The following is a 19474-nucleotide window of genomic DNA, read 5'->3' on the forward strand; positions in this document are numbered from 1 at the left end:
ATGTATATAATTGTCTCGAAAATATATATCATAATAAATAAATATTCTGCCTTAACACTGATGACTCATGTATCTTAGGTCTTTTGTCTTCACCTTTTTGCATTTCCAGTTAGTGCTTTCACGGACATTATTTGCATTGATATTTTTTGTATTTGAGATGATTTCCTCAGGACAGACTCTTGTAACTGCAATTCTTAGATTAAATATTTTACCCCTTTTTATATATATTGAAACATATTGCCAAATAGTTGTCACTGTTTGTGAAAAAAATAAAATGACACCAATTTTATAACTTTCAATTAAAAAAACCTTTTTTTTAATGTTTATTTATTTTTGAGAGAGAGAGACAGAGAGCGAGCAGGGGAGGGGCAGAGAGAGAGAGGGAGACACAGAATCCGAAGCAAGTTCCAGGCTGTGAACTGTCAGCGCAGAGCCCGATGCAGGGCTGGAACTCATGAACTGCGAGATCATGACCTGAGCCGAGGTTGGAAGCTCAACCTGAGCCCCCCAGGTGCCCTTGTAACTCTCAGTTTAATGAAAGAGCCCCTTTCTTCACACCCTTCCCAGCCTTGGACATTCTCGTTTTATGTTTAATGGATGATTTAGCTAGACAACAGCAGCAACACCAAACTCATTATTGTACTGAGAATTCTTAAAGTGCAGGTGTTATTCCCCAATTGATCCTTCTGTGAATTCTCTCTTGATGACTCTTTGTTCACTAGTGTGATTTTTCTTCTTATGTTAACCCCTAGCTATTATTTGTATCAAACACTTCCCCAGCATGTTGCTTACGTCTGTGTTATTATTTTCTTTCCTTGCTGTGTAAAAGTTTTGGGGTCTTATTTAGTCAAATGATATACTTTTCTGTTGTCTTGGAGGTACTTAAGAAGTAATAGGACATTTGTGTAGGTGTAGGTATCAGTTAACTGAGATTGTGGGTGGAAAGCACTTTGTTAAACTGAAAGACACGCTAGCAATAAAAGGAACAGACTAGCCACTCGATTCGGACCAGCCGCTCTCAGAGTGCTTACTAGCCATGCGGGGCAGCTGGCTGCCAAATTGGACAGCACAGGGCTGGATGCTGAAGGTAGCTGGATCGCGCGTGTCTTCTAGACTCTGGATTCAGACAACCCATCCTTAAATCTAACCTTGCCTCCGTACTTGGAAGACGCAGCCTTCCTCAAGGGTACACTGCTTAACGTCATTGAATGATTTAGTTATTTCTGCCTTGCCAGAAATTTAAGTCCCCCTTTCTTCTCCATGAACAGGAATTTAGACTTATTATTCTTTGCTTTTGGTGACGGCAACTAATGGTCCCCCCCTGCAGTGATGAGAGCAGCAGAACGCTGAGCTGGTTCCAGCTAGTTGATTAGGAATAACAATGTCACATGCAAACTCCATGCTCTGATTCTTCCCACCTGCAGCATCAGCCAAATCACATCCGGAGTTTGGCCCTTCTCCTAACTCTGAAGCCGGAAGTGGGCTGGAACCCCCCAAATTAGACAAAACTGACTTGCAATCTCATTGCTCAGAAGTCCAGTTCGTTTCATGGCTTTGCTGGCAGACTTTGGCAGCAGGAGCTGTGAGCTAGCCTTTGGCTTAATCTGGTTAAAACCAGATAAAGAATTAGGTCAGGGGCCTCTGGCTGCAAAGCAGTCTGATTCCAGAACTCCAGTGGAGCTGTGGCATAAAAATAAACAGGGAGAGTTGGAAAGGCATTGCTTGGCATTTACGTGTGACTTGTTCTAGGTCAAAATTCTAGTTTTAGTTCTGGGTCAAAACACATGAGCATTGCAGTTGGACAGCATTAGCAACCAGGGTAAGGATGTCCCTTTCCAAGGTGCCCCAAGCAGTAACTCCAGGATGGGTGTTAGGGGTTTGAGACTCTGAGTAGTATATAGAGTCAGGCTGCCCAAACTGCCAGACCTTAGAAAAGGTTTGCTTTACTATCTTTTATTTTTTTCCAACGTTTATTTATTTTTGGGACAGAGAGAGACAGAGCATGAACGGGGGAGGGGCAGAGAGAGAGGGAGACACAGAATCGGAAACAGGCTCCAGGCTCTGAGCCATCAGCCCAGAGCCTGACGCGGGGCTCGAACTCACGGACCGTGAGATCGTGACCTGGCTGAAGTCGGACGCTTAACCGACTGCGCCACCCAGGCGCCCCATTATCTTTTAAGTATCCGAGCATCTGGGGTGTGGCCTCAGGGCCTAGTGGTCAGCCCAGCAGGCTGGTCCTAGACTGGGGGTATTGTGAACCCCACTGAGGCCCAGCTTTCCCTGGGATTCAGAGGAAGGGCAAGTAGATAGCTCTGGAAGGTCAGTAGGGAGGAGAGCTAGATGCAAATCTGTAACAAACCAAGAGTTTTGTTCTTATGTCACTAAAGAGGTGGGTCTGATCAAACATGGAGAGAGATAATAGCACGGGACCCTGACCTCCCCAGCTGAAAAGGCTCATTTCTGTAGACTCTAGGTACAAACAGACCTTTCCTGGAGTGAGTGTTCCAGACTGTTGAGATGTCCAGGCTGTAGCGATAAATCCAGCCACTGTTGGGAGCAGTTGGAGGCCCCTCCAGGCCCTGGAGCCCCCAAGGCCCTAAGTGCCAGGTCCCTGCGCCCTCCTTGGTCACCACTCCTTACTACCCCATCCTCCAAGGTTCATCTCATCTGTTGTTTATCCTCTATTATGCTGAGTTTCTCTGCTCTGTCATTTGATCCTGTGCCATTTGGGCCGAGGTGGAGGCAGAGGGCTAATGAGCGGCCTGGATGTCTAGGAACAGTGAAATACAATCCTATCTTTCTCACTTACACACCATATCTGGCGGGTGGAGAAAATAGGCTTTTATAGTCCTGAAAGAGGATGCCCCTCCTGGGTGGGTGGCCTTGACACGGTCCAGAACCAGCTGTGTTTAAAGGAAGCTCCTCTGTATAATCGACCGTGGCCTCCCTTCCTGCCCAGGTCTCCTGAGCCTGACCCTTGCCCTGGGATCTGGTCGCATGATCTCTCCTCTGGCTGCAGGGCATCGAGGAGTGTGTCGACAAGGGGTAGACTGAGACAGAGGAGGCGGCCTCTGTGTATCCTGGACTTGGGTGGCCATGCTGAAAGCCATGTTTGGAATGGAAGTCTCTGTATGTTATGTTCCATTTGTTTCTTTGTGTCCCAGTTGCCATACTGGTGACTGGAAAGGACAATGTAGCTGGCTAAACTTGGGCCTAATTGAGTGGCAGCATAAGATACCAGGAGGAGCATGGGTTATAGAGTCAGACAGACTTGAGTTTAAATGTTAGGTTCTCCTCCTAAGACCTGTGGGATCTCAACTGAGTTACTTAAACTCCCAGAGCCTCTCTTAACATGTGGCTAGAAAGGGCCCCATAAAACTGTCCCTGGACTTGATGATGACAGAACAACACCTGGAGAGTCCCTGGGAGGGAGCCTGACATCAGGGCAGCCTCAACAGCTGTTATCATGTAAAGAGACATACGTGAAAACAACTTTTCAAATATCAAATGCTTGATCAGGCACAGAATGGAAGAGGTGACTGGATTATTTTGTTTAATTCCACCTTTCTCGAATTTATCATTTCCCGAAAATAGGGAAATCAACATATCTTGGTTATATAATCCAGCCTTGCCCACAAAAGGCATGGATGAGAACCCAAGTGACTTTTTCTGATAAGATTTAGTGTCGGTTTCTAGATTAAAATAGGCACTGAGTCACTGGCAGAATTTAGTTTGGATGTGATTTGTCATATTTCTTTGAATCCAGAAGCCCCATGGGGCACTGCTGTGTACAGAAAATTGTGTAAGATAGGGATGAATCCAGGTTCCTGTACCCAAGGACCCTACAATCTAGTAGCAAAGGGGACATTGCAAATACCTTTATACCAATGTCTATACCATAAATATCTCTACAACAGTTTTCATAAAGGGGCTGAGGAATTTCAAAAGATAAAACAATTACTTTCGATTGTTTGAAAGGCAAAGGCTTCTGAAGGTGGTGATATTGGAGCCAAACCTTGAAGAGTAAATAGGATTTAAACGGCTTAGTGAGCAGGTGAGTGAACGTGGTCAAAGGCACACAGGTCCAAAGTGTGCTCAAGAATAGACTGGTGGTCCCGTGTGGCAGGGGCTCACACATGTGGCAGGATGTGGCCAAAGGAGACTGGATAGTCAGAGCATGGCGAGCCTGATCTGGATTGCAGCTTTATTCAGTAAGAGGTGGGGCACCACCAAAGCTTTTGAGCAGAGTGCTTGAAGACAGCTGGTTGGGAGACATTAGCTTCTGGAAGCAGAGGGACCAGTGAGTTTGCAGCTATGCAGGCCAGTTAAGGCTGACGCGGTGGGAATCGTGTGGCAGAGGGCAAATCAGCAGGAGCAGATGACTGGTTTGGATTGGGAGGGCTGGCCTGAAGGGGAGCGGGCAGCAGAGAACCAGGCTTGGCGCATGGGAGGGAGGGCGCTGCCTCGGGGAGGCTGGCAGGGAGTCTCGTGGGTTCTGTAGACAGACAGCCCGAGGAGGGGCCAGGAGAGACTTGAAGCTGAGGCTTGGGGTCAGGAAAAAGTAGGAGACTGGGAGTAACCTACAGAGCTGAGGCGCTGGGGGAAATCATCCGGGCAGATGGAGATGAGAAGAAGGCCCAAGACAGAGCCTTGGTGCAGAATGGCAAGGGAGGAAGAGGCAAAGGGAGAAGAGGAGGCTGCCAAGGAAAGGGAGGGGGGCGGGAGGGGAGGGAGATCAGCTGGGGGGTGCACTCTAGAGGCAGCAGACCCCAAATCTCGGACCTGCTGCTGCAGACTCCAGGGAGATACCGGACCTCTGATAATATCAGGATGGAGGCTGGTGGATGAGTCCATGCCTCCTGCACTGAGTGGGCACTTCTCAGAGGTGCGTTCCTTCTTCCCTTTCTCCGGAGAGGCATGTGTTACAAGGGGATGGCCATCAGGAATCCATGCTTTAGGTAGGGCAAAGGCCACGGGAGGGGACAAGAGCCACCCCTGACTGGTCACTAGTGAGATGAGAAGGTGGGGAAAACACCTTAGCGCTTTCTGTGGGTAATGGATGTGCCGGGGGCCGACTGCCCGGGGCTGGTGAGTGGGTGGGGGATGAGGAAGTGACAACAGCAAGTGGAAGCTCCCCGGGCCGAGCCATCTGGCAGTGAGGGAGGGGCCTGGGGAATGGGATGGAGTTTGAGGAAGCCAGCGGGGTACAGGGGCTGCTTGCGTCAGTGACCCAGCTGTCCTTTTAAGAAGAGTGGGCCAGTTCCTTCTGAAATCCTTTTTCCTGGATGTGGCACATGAGGCCAAGCTTTTGGGTGTCTGTTTAAAGCTGCCTGCTGGTTAACTCTGGGAGGAGGAAGCCCATCACATGAGTGCGTTGAACCAGCCGTCTGTCATGTGAGCTCTGGGGAGGACGTGGCTGGGATTCTGAATCAGGCATCCTTGTAACCCTGTGATCCCGCAAGTGTGGCAGAAGAGGGCTGCATGCTCTCCAGGGACTTTTCCAAGGAAGGGGGGATAATGTGGCTGGCTTCCTTTCAGACTGAGAGGTGGGGCAGCAAGGGAGAGGAGCAGGGGAAGTACCTCTGGTCAGTCTGAGACACTTAGGGTTTTCCTCAGTCTTGGAGCCTGAAGCATAGTCTCTGAAAAGTATGGGGAGTTTCACGGCTCTCTGTTGCAGACAGACACCGTTCAGGCCAAAATATTGACCTTTTCTCCTTGGTCCTCAGAATCTCAAACCTTTGCAGCTTGGGCTACCCCTCCCTCACCACTCGCCTCCACGTGCCTTGGAGGGGACGATTTTGTCTTTGTCTCCCTCCTCAGAGAGGACATGGGAACGGGGGGGACAGGAGGGAGTGTGGGGAAGAAAGGGTGGGGGAAAGTGGGAGGGGGTTGAGCTCCTTTCCGCTTGTCCTCCGGACAGGAGACAGAACTGAAGTCCCCAAAGGAAGGACCAGAGCATTAAGTCCCAGGAAGCCAACCCTTGGAAGAGATGTTCTTGGGTTTGGTAGCCTTCTTGGCTAGAACCTGGGAAAACTTTGTCTGTAGAAAAGTTCTCTCCCAAGACTTCGATTGTGTTTTCTTGGTTCCTCCTCAGGCACAGCTGCTGTGGCTTCAGGTTGGTTTCTTCTCTTATCAGCTGTTCTTTTGTTCTCTTCCTCTACTTCCTTCGCTCCCTTCCCACCTGGCCACCCAGCCCTCCCTTCCTGTTTTAGAGGGTAATGTGGACAGTGGCTAAGTGCATTGGCCCCACAGCCACAAGCCGGGATGTGAAGTCCCAGGTTTCACTTACTAGTATGCACTCGGGCAAGTTACCTCAGTTTCCTCATTCTTGAGATGTATAATATAATATGCATTGCCCAGAGTAACACATGTTATGAGAATTACCTGAGTAAACCATGTAAAGAGCTTAGAGTAATGCCTGGAAAGGAGTAAGTGCTCTATAAACATTCTATCTATCTACTTATCTATCTATCTATCTATCTATCTATCTCTGTTTTTTTATAAATGCCTTCAAATCCTTTTGGATTTTGTCAGTTGATATAGGAAAAAATATTATATCAAAAGAGCCTATAGAAATTCTATTTCTAGAAATTTAAAATTATATACAGTTGGCCCAGGGACAACATGAGTTTGAATTGCACAGGTCCACTTATCTAAGGGATTTTTTCAATAAATGCAGTGCAGCACTGTAAATGTATTTTCTTCTATTTTAATAATATTTTCTTTTCTCTGGCTTACTTTGTTATAAGAATACACTACATAATACATATAACATGCCAAGTTTGTGGTAATCGATGGTTTATCTTATCAGTAAGGCTTCTAGTCAGTAGGAAGCTATTAGTAGGTCAGTTTTGGGTGAATCAAAGTGATACATGGATTTTTGACTGCTGAGGAGGTTGGCACTCCTAATCCCTGAGCTGTTCAGGTGTCACCGGTGGTCTATTTCTTATAGAAAGTATCCCTTAGAGGTCCCATGATGAAGGGCTCATTATCTTACAAAGACTTCATTCTGAATAGAAAGTTTCTTCTTACTTTGATCTTCCTTCTTGGGGCTTCTACCTGTTGGTCTTAGTCCTGCATTTTGAGTGTATATAGAGAAAAGAAAAGGAATCTTCCTACCTTACAGCAACTGCTTAAGCTTGAAGGATGCTATCACATACTCCCAAAGCCCCCTAGTTTGTAGATCCGTCAGCCAGGCCACCACGACTTGGTTTCCAAGCACCTCACCTCGTCTCGTCTTGGGTACTCTCCTGGCTGTGCGCCGTTTGACAAAATGCCTCTTCGGGCATTTCCCCAGTAGTTCTGTGCAGAGGACAGAGATTATCACTTCTTTTTGATCAGTATTTGGATTAATGCAATACAGCATTACAAAATATTGTAAATGTTTAGGGGCCCATTTTCAGTAAAACAAATATATATATACCTATTATAATTTTGTGTTTGTCTATACCAGATGGTCAAAAAGTCAAGTTAGAGAATGATCTGGAAGGAAAGAGAGAGAGAGAGAGAGAGAGAGAGATGGAGAAACTAAATTACTCATTGTCTATAGCAGGCAGTACAAAGAAAGTTTAAAGTTTATACATGAGAAATTGAAAATGTAAGCCTAATATTTGGAGTTATGGAGGTAGCAACCAGAGTAGGAGATGAAGAGGAGGAGTAGGAAGAGGAAGGAGAACAAGAAGGGGGAGGGGAAGGAGGAGGAAGAAGTGGTTACTGAGGAATAGACAAGAAACAGGATGGGAAAGAAAACTTAGTTTTCATTTTAGACCGTTATGTCCTCTTTGAGTTTTTGTTTCTTTTTTTTTTTTTAATGCTTATTTATTTTTGAGAGAGAGATAGAGCATGGGTAGGGGAGGGGCAGAGAGAGAGGGAGACACAGAATCAGAAGCAGACTCCGGGTTCTCAGCTGGCAGCACAGAGCCTGATGTGGGGCTTGAACTCACGAACCGTGAGATCATGACCTGAGCCAAAGTCGGACGCTTAACTGACTGAGCCACCAAGGTGCCCCTCTTTGAGTTTTTACTTCTATGTGATTCTATTATTTTTATAACTAAATATAAGCTGGAGTGCTTGAATGGCTGTCAGTTGAGTGTCTGACTTGATCTCAGCTCAGGTCATGATCTCATGGTTCGTGGGATCCAGCCCTTACATTGGGCTCTGTGCTGACAGCGTGGAGCCTGCTTGGGATTCTCCCTCTCCCCCTCTCTCTGCCTCTCTCCCATTCACACATGCTCTTGCTTCTCTCTCTCTTTCTCAAAATAAATAAATAAACATTAAAAAAAATAAGTTGATACTTTTGAAATTGTGCCTGAGTTTAAGATGACTTAAAATATATGTAGCCTCTTATTAGAGTACATTTCTCTACATGTATAAATCACCTTTTTTTAGAAAGAAATGTGAAATACTTTTAAACTGTCCCATTCGTCCACAACCTCACAGTAATATGGTACGTATGAGAATGAACGGTTTTTGTTTTGTGCATGAGGAAATGGCCCTGAGAGCTTCTGTCAGAACTCAAGGTCAGGCCGAGCTCATGGGAGTGAAATCTGGAGGTGTGCTGGCTGTTGATGGCTGCAGGAGACTGACCTTTGTTCTGCCTCAGGCTTCTTATCTGGCTCGAATTTGATGGGCCAACAACCAGAGAGGAGAGACTCATCAAGAATCTGCTTTGAGCACCTTCAGTTACTCGCTTCAATCACGTCTTTCACTTGGACTTGGCTCCCAAGTGTCTTATGAAATCCATTCTGTGCTATTTCTCTTATTATGCCTTTGCTAATTTACTTATTGTTAAAGTTTCTGACCACCGACGAGCACAACATATTACATCTGATTTTATGAGAAGACAAACAAAAGATTATTTTAGAAAATAAGACTTCAACTTTTGATGTCTAGTGGATTTGAATTTCAGCTCACTTGTGAAGAAGATTTAATTGATCTTTGTTAATTTTGAGTTATTTATCTGAAAACACATTGTGACGAGTTAAAATTGTAGACGGACACCATGAGACTTGCTTATCTCTAGAACCAGGGAGTTGGTGAGTTTTTTCAGTTGTGAGGAAGATTTTGTGTATCACCATTTGTAGCATTTAGATTTAGATTCTGTTTTTTGGAGTCATATTTTTTTTCAAGTTTGTTTATTTTGAGAGAGAGAGAGAGAGATTGTGAGTGGGGCAGGGACAGAGTGAGAGGGAGAGAGAGAATCCCAAGCAGGCAGGCTCTGAGCTGCCATCAGGGAGCCCCAAGTGGGGCTCAATCTCATGAATTTTGAGATAATGAATTGAGCTGAAATCAAGAGTCAGATGCTTAACAGACTGAGCCACCCAGGCACCCCTGGGTTCATATGTTAAAGACAAATTCAAATTCCTCTCTTATCATTTATTTTATCAAAAGCCAATTCTTAGATAAAACCCTACCCATGCTCCTACTGGTTTTAGAACTTTAAATTTTGCACAGAACTTCCAGATACTTTCGTATGTGATTATCCATGACTCTTCTGTCAAAAGAAGGCAGTAATAATACATATATGTGAAATGCAGGGTTTTATTCCATTAATCTTCACCTGAACCTCCATTCACAAGCACCTACCATGTGCAAGTCAGTTGATGCATCGTGCGCAGATCCGTCCTTAGCAGATATTTCAACGTCACAGTGTTGCTTCTCCATCAAACACTTATCAGAGTAACAGACGCTGAAACAGAATGAATTCGTGTGACATTAAGTGTTGGCATTCAGGAATAGCAAAATAGTTGACAGATGGATAGCAAGAAGAGAAAAGTTAAAAAAAAGTCTGGGGGCGCCTGGGTGGCTCAGTCGGTTAAGCGTCCGACTTCAGCTCAGGTCATGACCTCAGTCTGTGAGTTCGAGCCCCGCGTCGGGCTCTGTGCTGACAGCTCAGAGCCTGGAGCCTGCTTCGGATTCTGTGTCTCCTTCTCTCTCTGCCCCTCCCCTGCTCATGCTCTGTCTCTGTCTCAAAAATAAATAAAAATATTTAAAAAAAAAAGTCTGAAGCTTGGATGACCCCGTGATGCTGGGTCTCTGAAAACAAAGATCTGGCCACATCGAGTTGAAGAAACAAGTTCTAAGGCATCAGCCTAGGATGAGAAAACGCCTCTGAGACCTTGAATCATAAGTTAATGAAGCCACCTAGTGGTTTGATTCATAATTTGAGGTCTGAGGATCCATCATGTAGGGTCTTGCCAGTCAAGTGTGACTGAGAATCTCATCACTTTCCATTGAAGGAGGGTCCATTTCCTTGAGAATCAGTGCGACGCTGCTCTGTGTAATAGTTTATTTATTTACGGTCTTCTTTCCATCAGAAAGGACCTAAGCAACTCACATGAAAAGACAGTGAGAGAGCACAGACCAGAAAATGAGGGATAAAAACCAAAACATGAATAAAGACATAAAGAGTAGCTCGAAATTTCGGTCATTCAAAAATGCATATGAAATTCTATCAATTTTCCACGAAAGGACTCTGTATTTTCACCTATTGGAGACTGATGAGTTATAAAATTCACAATGTCCAGAATGATGCACCAGTTTTCAGGAAAAGTAAAGCTGTACCTGCTGCTAAGAGCAGAGAAATTTTACTTCTGGAGGTCCTCACAAATGAGATACCGTACAATAGAATGTGTGTATCCTTGATCCTCACAAAAGAAGTCATCCTGAGTCCTGGAGGATTGTTTCCTAATTGTGATTTGGAGGAGAATGGGCACCAAACGCCACCTTTAGGGCTTGCATTTAACACATTGGATCCTCAGAATAAGCCTATGAGGTAGGTAGCATTATTATCCCTCTATGCATACAAGGCCATTAGACGTGGTTTTGAATTTGCCCAAAGTCGGGCTGTTAATAAATAACGGAGCTGGGACCCAAACCTGGGCAGTATGGCTCCAGCACCCATGTTCTTTTCCAAGGTGCTATATACTGAATGGCCACTTTGGTACATTGAGGCCCATCTAATGAAAATGACAATACTTGAGTTTTTCCCCCCACAATTTATACACTCTACTCTGTAGGAATTATGTATATCATGGGACTTAACATGATGCTAAAGGTGAGGTGAGGGTTTCATATTTCTGAGATGACCCAGTTAACCTTGCTTTCTTTCAGGGTCACAGACTTTATCCCTGACCCCAGTTGCCACAGAGTCTTGCCCACATATGTACAGAGACTCCTTCAGTCAAAAAAAAAAAAAAAAAATAGAAGGGGGCCAGGAAAAAGTACTCAAATTCACCCCTTACTGTTTCCAGTAGGGGATAGCTGAAATCCTGTGCCCTTTTGTTGGCATATCCCTAGCTACAAGATCTAAGATGCAGTCATCACAAAACACTCTTTATTTTGCTGGCTTTTCGTTTTCAAAGTGGTATCTATAAATATTTGGGAGTGGCAGCTAAATCAATTTATCTTAACCAGTCAAGAAAGTTGATTAGCAATGAGCAAGGCCAGCCTTGAAGGGAACGTGATAGGGAAATAGTGGCATCATTGAAATGTGCAGTTAGACGAGTCAGAATATCACATACTTGAGTCTTAAATTGAACATTAAGAATGATGTTCTTTTAAGCTGTGGTTAGAATAGCTGTGTGGTTAATGTTTTTGCTAAAAGGAAAAGGTATACGCTAGAAGATGACTGTTCTGTATCAATAAGGCTCCTTAAAAATAAATTTCCATGATATTTAAAAGAAACACTTAGCTTAATAAAGATTCTAATACTCCTAAAAGATTCAAGTTCTGTTTTGGGACCAACATGCTGGCCCACTGCCCATAAGATGGAAGTTTTCAGAATGAGAGCTTTTTTTTTTTTTTTTTTTTTTTTTTTAATTTATTTTTGGGATAGAGACAGAGCATGAACAGGGGAGGGGCAGAGAGAGAGGGAGACACAGAATCGGAAACAGGCTCCAGGCTCCGAGCCATCAGCCCAGAGCCTGACGAGGGGCTCGAACTCACGGACCGCGAGATCGTGACCTGGCTGAAGTCGGACGCTCAACCAACTGCGCCACCCAGGCGCCCCCAGAATGAGAGCTTTTTAATCATTCTGCTGAATGCTTGAAAGATCCACCCTGTCATGGAATGTAAGGGAAAGAGAGCAATGCTGAGATACATTGAAAAAAACATTGGCTGTCAATCAAGATGCCTGGGATTCCCGGGTCTACTTTATTCTGATAATAAAGGAAGAAATAAATTCTTTGTATGTGTCATTTTCCTCATGAACTGTGGAGTCAGACCTGGATTCAAGTACCAACTCGTGGGCCTTAGTTTGTTCATGTACAAGATGGCTCTAGTCATACAGAGATTTTATTGGGTGCTCACTGTGTGCAGACATTGTGCTTTTACATACCTTTAATCTTATAAGTCTTGAATGAAATCATCACTATTGTTATCCCCACTTTACAGGCAAGATCACTGCAACGGAGAGACCAGGCAATGTGAGGAATTTAATTAGGATCATTTATGTATACAGTGTCATATCACCCACTACAGCACATTCCCCAGAATTGGTAGCTGACGGATTCCTCTTGACTCTCTTCTCACCCGTGTCCTTTTCTCCTTTTAGAATGGTTTTGAAGGAGCGCCTTTCTCCTTTTAGAAAGGGTGGCTCAGTCCGTTAAGCGTCCGATTCTTGGTTTTGGTTCAGGTCATGATCTCTCGGTTTGTGAGTTCGAGTCCCGTGTGGGGCTCCATGCTGTCAGCCTGCTTGGGATTCTCTCTCTCTGCCCCTCCCCTTATTGCTTTCTCTGTCTCTCTCTCTCAAAATAAGTAAATACACTTAAAAAATTAAAGAAAAATAAGAAAGGTTTTGATGCTTAGTGAAGAGGAGAGCCACACATGTCTCTAGCGTATGTTTGGGAATTAGATAGCAGTGTAGGCCAAAGGGTAAAAATAAAACTGAATTTTTATTTTCCTACAGGAGTGGCAAAAACTCAACTATGATATCTACACCCTGCGACAGATTCGAAGGGAAGTGAGGAATAGGTGGAAACGCATTTTAGAAGATTTAGGTGAGTCCGGAAGTGATTATGACATGATACAAATAACTAGTGGTGATCATTCCTCTTCCCTTTCTTCTGCATGGTTTTTATAAAAGTCATATTGATAACTGGCTGGTTAAAGCTACTGTGTACTAATTATTTTCCCAATCCTATCTGCCTTGTATCCTCAAGCATAAACATCTGATGTTTCTGTTACACCAACCGATGTCCTGAGGACATAGTTTGCCATGCGTTATGCCATCTGTCCTCAATGGAGTATCATAGGACAGGGCAGTCGTGTGGGCACTACCACTGAATGTTTTTGGCATTAGATTAGGATCATGATTAGATTAGACTGTGTCATTAAATTAGAAGCCATTGTATGTTTTTGGCATTAGATTATGACTATGATTAGATTAGATTATGTCATTGAATTAGATGAGCGTGGTTGGGCGATTAGTAGTAGCTTTGTAAGACGAGGCAGGTGGGAAGAAATATTGTTTGCAGGAGAGACAGCAAAACTCAGTGTAGACTTACAGAAGGACTAAAAGGTAGAAAATCTTCAGAGTTCAGATAAACACCTGTGGCATCAGAGCAGATATTGAGTATTGATTTTGTTAATTCTGCCAGGGTCATGATCCTGTAAACATGTATCTCTCTCTGCCTCCCCTCCCCCCAAAATAAATAAACTTTAAAAAATAAAAGTGAATTTATCAGTTTTGAAGTCCCTAATCCTTCTGCCTTGAAAGACACCATGACACTCACTTTGGCGTCATAACTTTTCAAGCATGGTGTACCCAGTTGCTTACCCTATTGCTTTATTGGGATATAGTGGGATGGGCTGGACCTCTAGCCCTCTTAATTGACCCAATATTATTGGGAGCTAATTGTCTCCTTTTTAGTTACTCCGGGAGGGTATAAATTGCTGAGTCTTTCATATTTTGGGTGAGTAATTTTAACCAGGCAACCTATTGCCCCGGGGAAGGGAATCAGGACTTGGGGAAGAGGAGGCCTGGAGGTGGGGGCCACTTTGTAGCTCCCAAACTGTGAAGGCAGGTAGGTGCAGAGCAGGGACTGGGAGGGAGGATTTCAATCACAAAATAATAATTTAAAAAAAGGCAGCAAGCAAACTGAGGCTTACCTCTGAGGCAAAAGCTAAGGAAGAAAATTAAACAAGAAGAAACCTCAAATGAGCTTTAATTAAAGACCCCGCTGATCATAGTGACCTGGAAAGTAGCACATGGAGAGGTGCCTTGGCTTCCGCTGTGTGTTTGGAACCCACATTTGGGTGCCTTCTTAATCTCCTGCAGGACCACCGTGTCCTGTGACTGCTTTTACACGAGGGATAAATTTTTTTTCCCCACAGGCTTTCAAAAGGAAGCAGACTCTTTGTTGTCAGTGACGAAACTCAGCACCATCAGTGATTCCAAAAACACAAGGAAAGCTCGGGAGATATTGTTAAGATTGGCTGAGGAAACCAATATTTTTCCAGCAAGTTGGGAGCTCTCGGAGAGATATCTCTTTGTTGTGGTAAGTGGATATATATATATATATATATATATATATATAAAAGTTTATTTATTTTGAGAGAGAGAATGTGAGCAGGAAAGGGGCAGAGAGAGAGGCAGAGAGAAAGAATCTTAAGCAGGGGTTCAGCTGTCAGCACGGAGCCTGACTTGGGGCTCCATCCTAGGAACTGAACCTTGAGATCATGACCTGAGCCAAAATGAAGAGTCAGACACTCAATCAAGTGAGCCACCCAGGCATCCCAAGTGGATGTGATTTAAAAAAAAAAAAAAAAATTAATGTTTATTTTTGAGAGAGATAGAGTGTGAGTGGGGAAGGGGCAGAGAGAGAGAGGGAGACACAGAATCCGAAACAGGCTCCAGGCTCTGAGCTGTCAGCACAGAACCCGACGCGGGGCTCGAACTCCGGAAGGGTGAGATCATGTCTTTGGCTGAAGTTGGACGCTTAACCAACTTAGCTGCCCAGGCACCCCAAGTGGGTGTGATTTTTTTTATGTGTATTTTTTAATTTTAATTTTATTTTTATGCATTTTATTTTGTTTTATTTTATTTTTTATTTTTATTTTGTTATTTTATGTGTTTTTTTAAATTTTTTATTCCAGCACTGCCGGCAATACCCAGTTTGAGCTGGCAGATGAGGCTGGCATGTCGTGAATGGGTTTCCAGGGTCTAGCTACATCAGAACCACAGGAAGGGCTTTACACGTGCAGATTTCTGGATTGCACTCAGACGTATTAAGGCTCGGTTGTGGCTCAAGAATCTGTACTTTCTAGGGACACCTGAGTGGCTCAGTCAGTTGAGCGTCTGACTTTGGCTCAGGTCGTGATCTCATGGTTTGTGGGTTTGGTCCCCAGGTCGGGCTCTATGCTGACCGCTCAGAGCCTGGAGCTGGCTTCCAATTCTGTGTGTGTGTGTCTCTCTCTCTCTGCCTCTACCCTGCTCAGGTTCTGTCTCTGTCTCTCTAAAATGAGTAAACGTTAAAAAATTAAAAAAAAAAAAAAAAGAATCTGTACTTTCCAGCTAATTCTGCTAGTAGTCAGCTTTTTGAATCACTTGTAGGTCAAAGAGATTCAAGAAACGTTGTTTACATAACCTAAGATTAACAAAGGGTTTGAAAGGGCGCTAAGAATGTAGAGTGTTTCTTGAATAATGTAAGCAAAGGGTGAAGGGATATCTCTAAATTTGTTGGGAAAAATTTAAGATGTGTTTTGCTTGCCCATGATTATTTCTAGGCTGGGTGTATGGTCGTGTTTAGATTGTTTTCCCATTGACGTGGCTTCGTTCCCATCTTGACAACATTTGTATTTTTAAATTTTTGGCAGGACCGTCTTATTGCTCTTGATGCAGCAGAAGAGTTCTTTAAAATTGCCAGTCGAACTTATCCCAAGAAACCTGGGGTCCCAAACCTGGCAGATGGCCAGAAAGAACTGCACTACCTTCCATTTCCAAGTCCCTAAAGGAGAGGCTGGGAGGCAGAGCTGGGATTCTCCCACGGAGACACAACAGCCAGCCCAAGTGGGACAAATGCATACAGGAGACCGTAAGCACGTTGAGGGCCAGTTAAGTGAAAAATGATTCTAAATCCTATTAAAAACTAGGGGTTTGGATATCTGGTCTTCATGAGGATGCCACTGTAGGAAAAGTTCAGGTTGCATTGAAACAGCCTGGTGATCTTGCATCAGGGAGTTAGGGTGATATTTCCTCATGGGGGATTGGATTTCAAGAGCCCATTGTCCCCATTTGGGTTTTGGTTGTACAATAAACTCTTGTCACTAAGCCTATTGGGGGAATGGGGTGCTCTAGTTAGGAAAACAATAAGATTGATAGAGCTATTGTTGAGCCCAAATATGGATTACTGAATTTTAAATAATTATTATATAATATAGGCTAATGCCAAAATAACGCCAGGCTTTATGCGACCTTTCTTGGATTTGGAAGATCCTCCAAGACCTTGGAGGTGTCAGAGGCATCATTTTGAATATGAGTTATGTATTCAGAGGTTTAGATACAGTAGATGATGGGAATATCTAAGAGTGCTGCTCAGAAGGGAGTTCCAAATAGATCGATCCCAGGCAGAGCTTCCTTCAGCTCTGTCTTCAGTTGTGGGACACACGTCTTAAATTCTAAATATTAGCAATACCTGGATACCTCATTTTTGCATACTATCCATTTCTAGACCCCAAGCCCTTGATATTTTATCTGGAATAGCATCTGTACACTGGAATGTTTGACCTCCACTTCCTTCTCTTCTCTTTAATCTGTTTCTGGCGTCTTGGCTGAGAGTTGTACCTGCCCAGTGACCTTTAGCACAGACTTGTGTCTCTGCGTCTGCAGGCAATATTGCACGGAAGAAGGTCATTGCTGTACTTTCTTCCATTCAGAAGAGGATTTCCAAGATGGAGCAGTGCTGAATTATAGCTTGCTTCTAGCCACAGACTGAGAAGTCCAGCCTCAAAAGTTACTTGCCACTTAAGCAAGGAGGTTGCCAGGAAATCATGGTTCATGTTATTGAAAAGACTTTCAGAACCTGTAGGATTTACCCATAGATTACTGAGAACAATGGCGATATTTTTACTTTTACAGACTTTGCTCTTCTAACTTCAGGTGAAAAGGAACTTGAATTAGTCTGTCCAGGGGATCATGACTTGAAAACTTTCTGATTAGCTCTTTCAGTAGTGCACACAATGTTTGAAGTATCTGTTAGAGGAGACACACGTTCTCCATTTATTAATGCATTGTAGACCAGATTAACTGACATGTTTCAGGAAGATTCTTTCTAGTTTAGCAAGTAAACTAAAAGTTTTATTTTTTATATTTAATGCTTAATCTCTCTCTTGTGTTGTTTAAAATTAGCCTGCAGATAATTTCCCTCACTTCTGTAGGCTCTCGCGGGATAAACATATAAACAGTAAAATAAACAAATAAAAACAAAAATGAACAAAAATCTTTGAAAATTGTATTGTTTTCATTTCTGTCCTCATAATTTGTGCTTTGCCCTTCTGCCTTTTTTTGATGAGATGTTTGCATCTATGAAGAATACATTGTCATCATTGTCTTTGTTTTTGGTAATGAATAAGGATGAGAATGTACCAATGATTATGAAAAACATGGAGTTATCCAGGAAATTTTCCTTGGAAGGAATTAAAAAGTTTTTCTGTTTACTTTTCATTTGGATGTGTGTTATAGTTCCAAGAAATAAGGAACAGATCATTCTTTCCATAATCCCTTTAAATTAAAGGGTAAAGAAACTGATAGGCAAATGGATTTAAGAACCTTCCCTCATCCTAAAGTCATTCAAAGGGGCAGATCTGTGCTCAAGTCTAGGGGACATCGAAGTACATGACAGGCTCAAGGGTGACTGAGGTAGTGTTCCGGAACTTACACGGTGTTCAGCAGGACCCAGATCCACAGATGTGCAGGTGGCTGGAGGGTTTTCCTACTGTTGAAATGTCTCCCTGTTGGCCAGTGTAGTACTTCTCAAATGTTCATCTGTGTATGTACAGTGATTTAAGGTGGTAGATGAATGGGAATTTCCACATTAAAAGTTATTTATTTTAATGTGCACCAGAGGGAAATCTCTGTAATTTGCACATCAGGAATTGATGGATATCCTGTTTAATGGATATTCTTGCAGTAAACAATAAAGTATTTATGCTTCCTTAAAGGTGGAAGGCCACCCAGGAAACCACAGTAGACATACTGACCATGGTGAGGGGCCACCAGCATCACTGAGAAGCTCAGTGGTAGGCCTGTAGTCCAGATGCTGTTCCAGAAGTGAGCTCACTGATAGCAACGGGGATGGATGAAGAGGGGCCCGGTGGCACAGAAGCGAAGTGCGCACAATTACCATAATGAGGGGCCAGGTCGGAGAGGTACCTGCAGAGAGGGTTGGAGATGGTTAATAGAACATAATGTCCCTACGGCAGAATAGATGGGTAGCCAATAAGAATATTGCTCAACCTATGCCATCAAAAGAGCTCAAGGATGGATGACCCGGAGATAGGTAGGGCACAGCTAACCCCAACAAAAAGTTATGATCTCTTGCCAAGTTTCCAGACCTTGGGTATCTTCCAGACCAAAAACTACTGACTGAAGGAAAGTCTGGATCCCCAAGAAGGGGGACTTTGCAACACCACTCCAAGTATATATGGCAATGTTTCCCCTAGTCCTTCCCCAAAGGGACCTGTGGTTATTTACCTAGATTTACTGTACACCGGGGAAGGAAGTGTACAAAAACACTCTAAGGATGTGGGACACAACGTGCAAGATGACACTGATGCTCAGGGACTAGAGTATCATAATAGTGTGCTTTTTAGAATGGGGGCATATGGGATTTATAGAGTCCTATCTTAGGTCTAGCCCACAGTAGGTCCATTGATTCCATGGATCTATCTCTCCACTTCCAGAATAAGTTATTGGGTTGAATGTGTTTGGGACTTGGCAAGACCACCATTAATTTCTTGGTCTGTGGGTTAAAAACTAATGTCTTAGTAGGAAAGCTTAGTAGAGGCCTCTGAAACTACTCCATCCCCTGGCCAAAATAGTAAACCCAAATCAATATTGCATCCTTGGGAAATGGCAGAGGTTAGTACTACCCGTAAAGACCTAAAGGTTTCTAGAGTGTTGGTCTTGACCACAACTCCATTTAATTTACCATACTAGCCCTTATGAAAACTAGATGGATTCCAGAGAATGAAAGTGGAGTATTGAAGACTCAATCACGTGGTTGCCCTAATTGTAGCTGCTGAGCTGGATGTGGAATCTTTGTAAGAACAAATTAACACAGACTCAGCTACCTGGAATGTGGCCATTGATCTGGCAAATATGTTCTTTCCACATCCATCAGAAAGGCAGATCAGAAAGTATTTGCATTCATTTGGGATGGAAAACAGTATACATTTATGGACTTGCTCTAGAGCTAGAGTGTCCCACCCTCTGTTATAATATAATCCAAAGGGACAGGTACCATGTGGACATTCT

The 19474-nt window shown here is 43.6% G+C and overlaps 1 protein-coding gene across 2 annotated transcripts in view; it reads left to right on the forward strand.

Annotated features, from left to right (window-relative positions):
* MREG (melanoregulin) overlaps nucleotides 1-17443 on the forward strand; it is a 63867-nt gene extending 46424 nt beyond the window's left edge. For both annotated transcript variants that reach the window (XM_047872739.1, XM_047872738.1), the window contains exons 3-5: nucleotides 12908-12998; nucleotides 14335-14498; nucleotides 15817-17443. In XM_047872739.1, the coding sequence (XP_047728695.1) occupies nucleotides 12908-12998; nucleotides 14335-14498; nucleotides 15817-15951 (390 nt within the window). In that variant the 3' untranslated portion in view covers nucleotides 15952-17443. The remainder of the gene's footprint in view (nucleotides 1-12907; nucleotides 12999-14334; nucleotides 14499-15816) is intronic.
* The last annotated feature ends 2031 nt before the right edge of the window (nucleotides 17444-19474 follow it).

The sequence above is a fragment of the Prionailurus viverrinus genome, chromosome C1 (genome assembly GCF_022837055.1).
Source record: "Prionailurus viverrinus isolate Anna chromosome C1, UM_Priviv_1.0, whole genome shotgun sequence".
In the NCBI taxonomy this organism is placed as follows: Eukaryota; Metazoa; Chordata; class Mammalia; order Carnivora; family Felidae; genus Prionailurus; species Prionailurus viverrinus.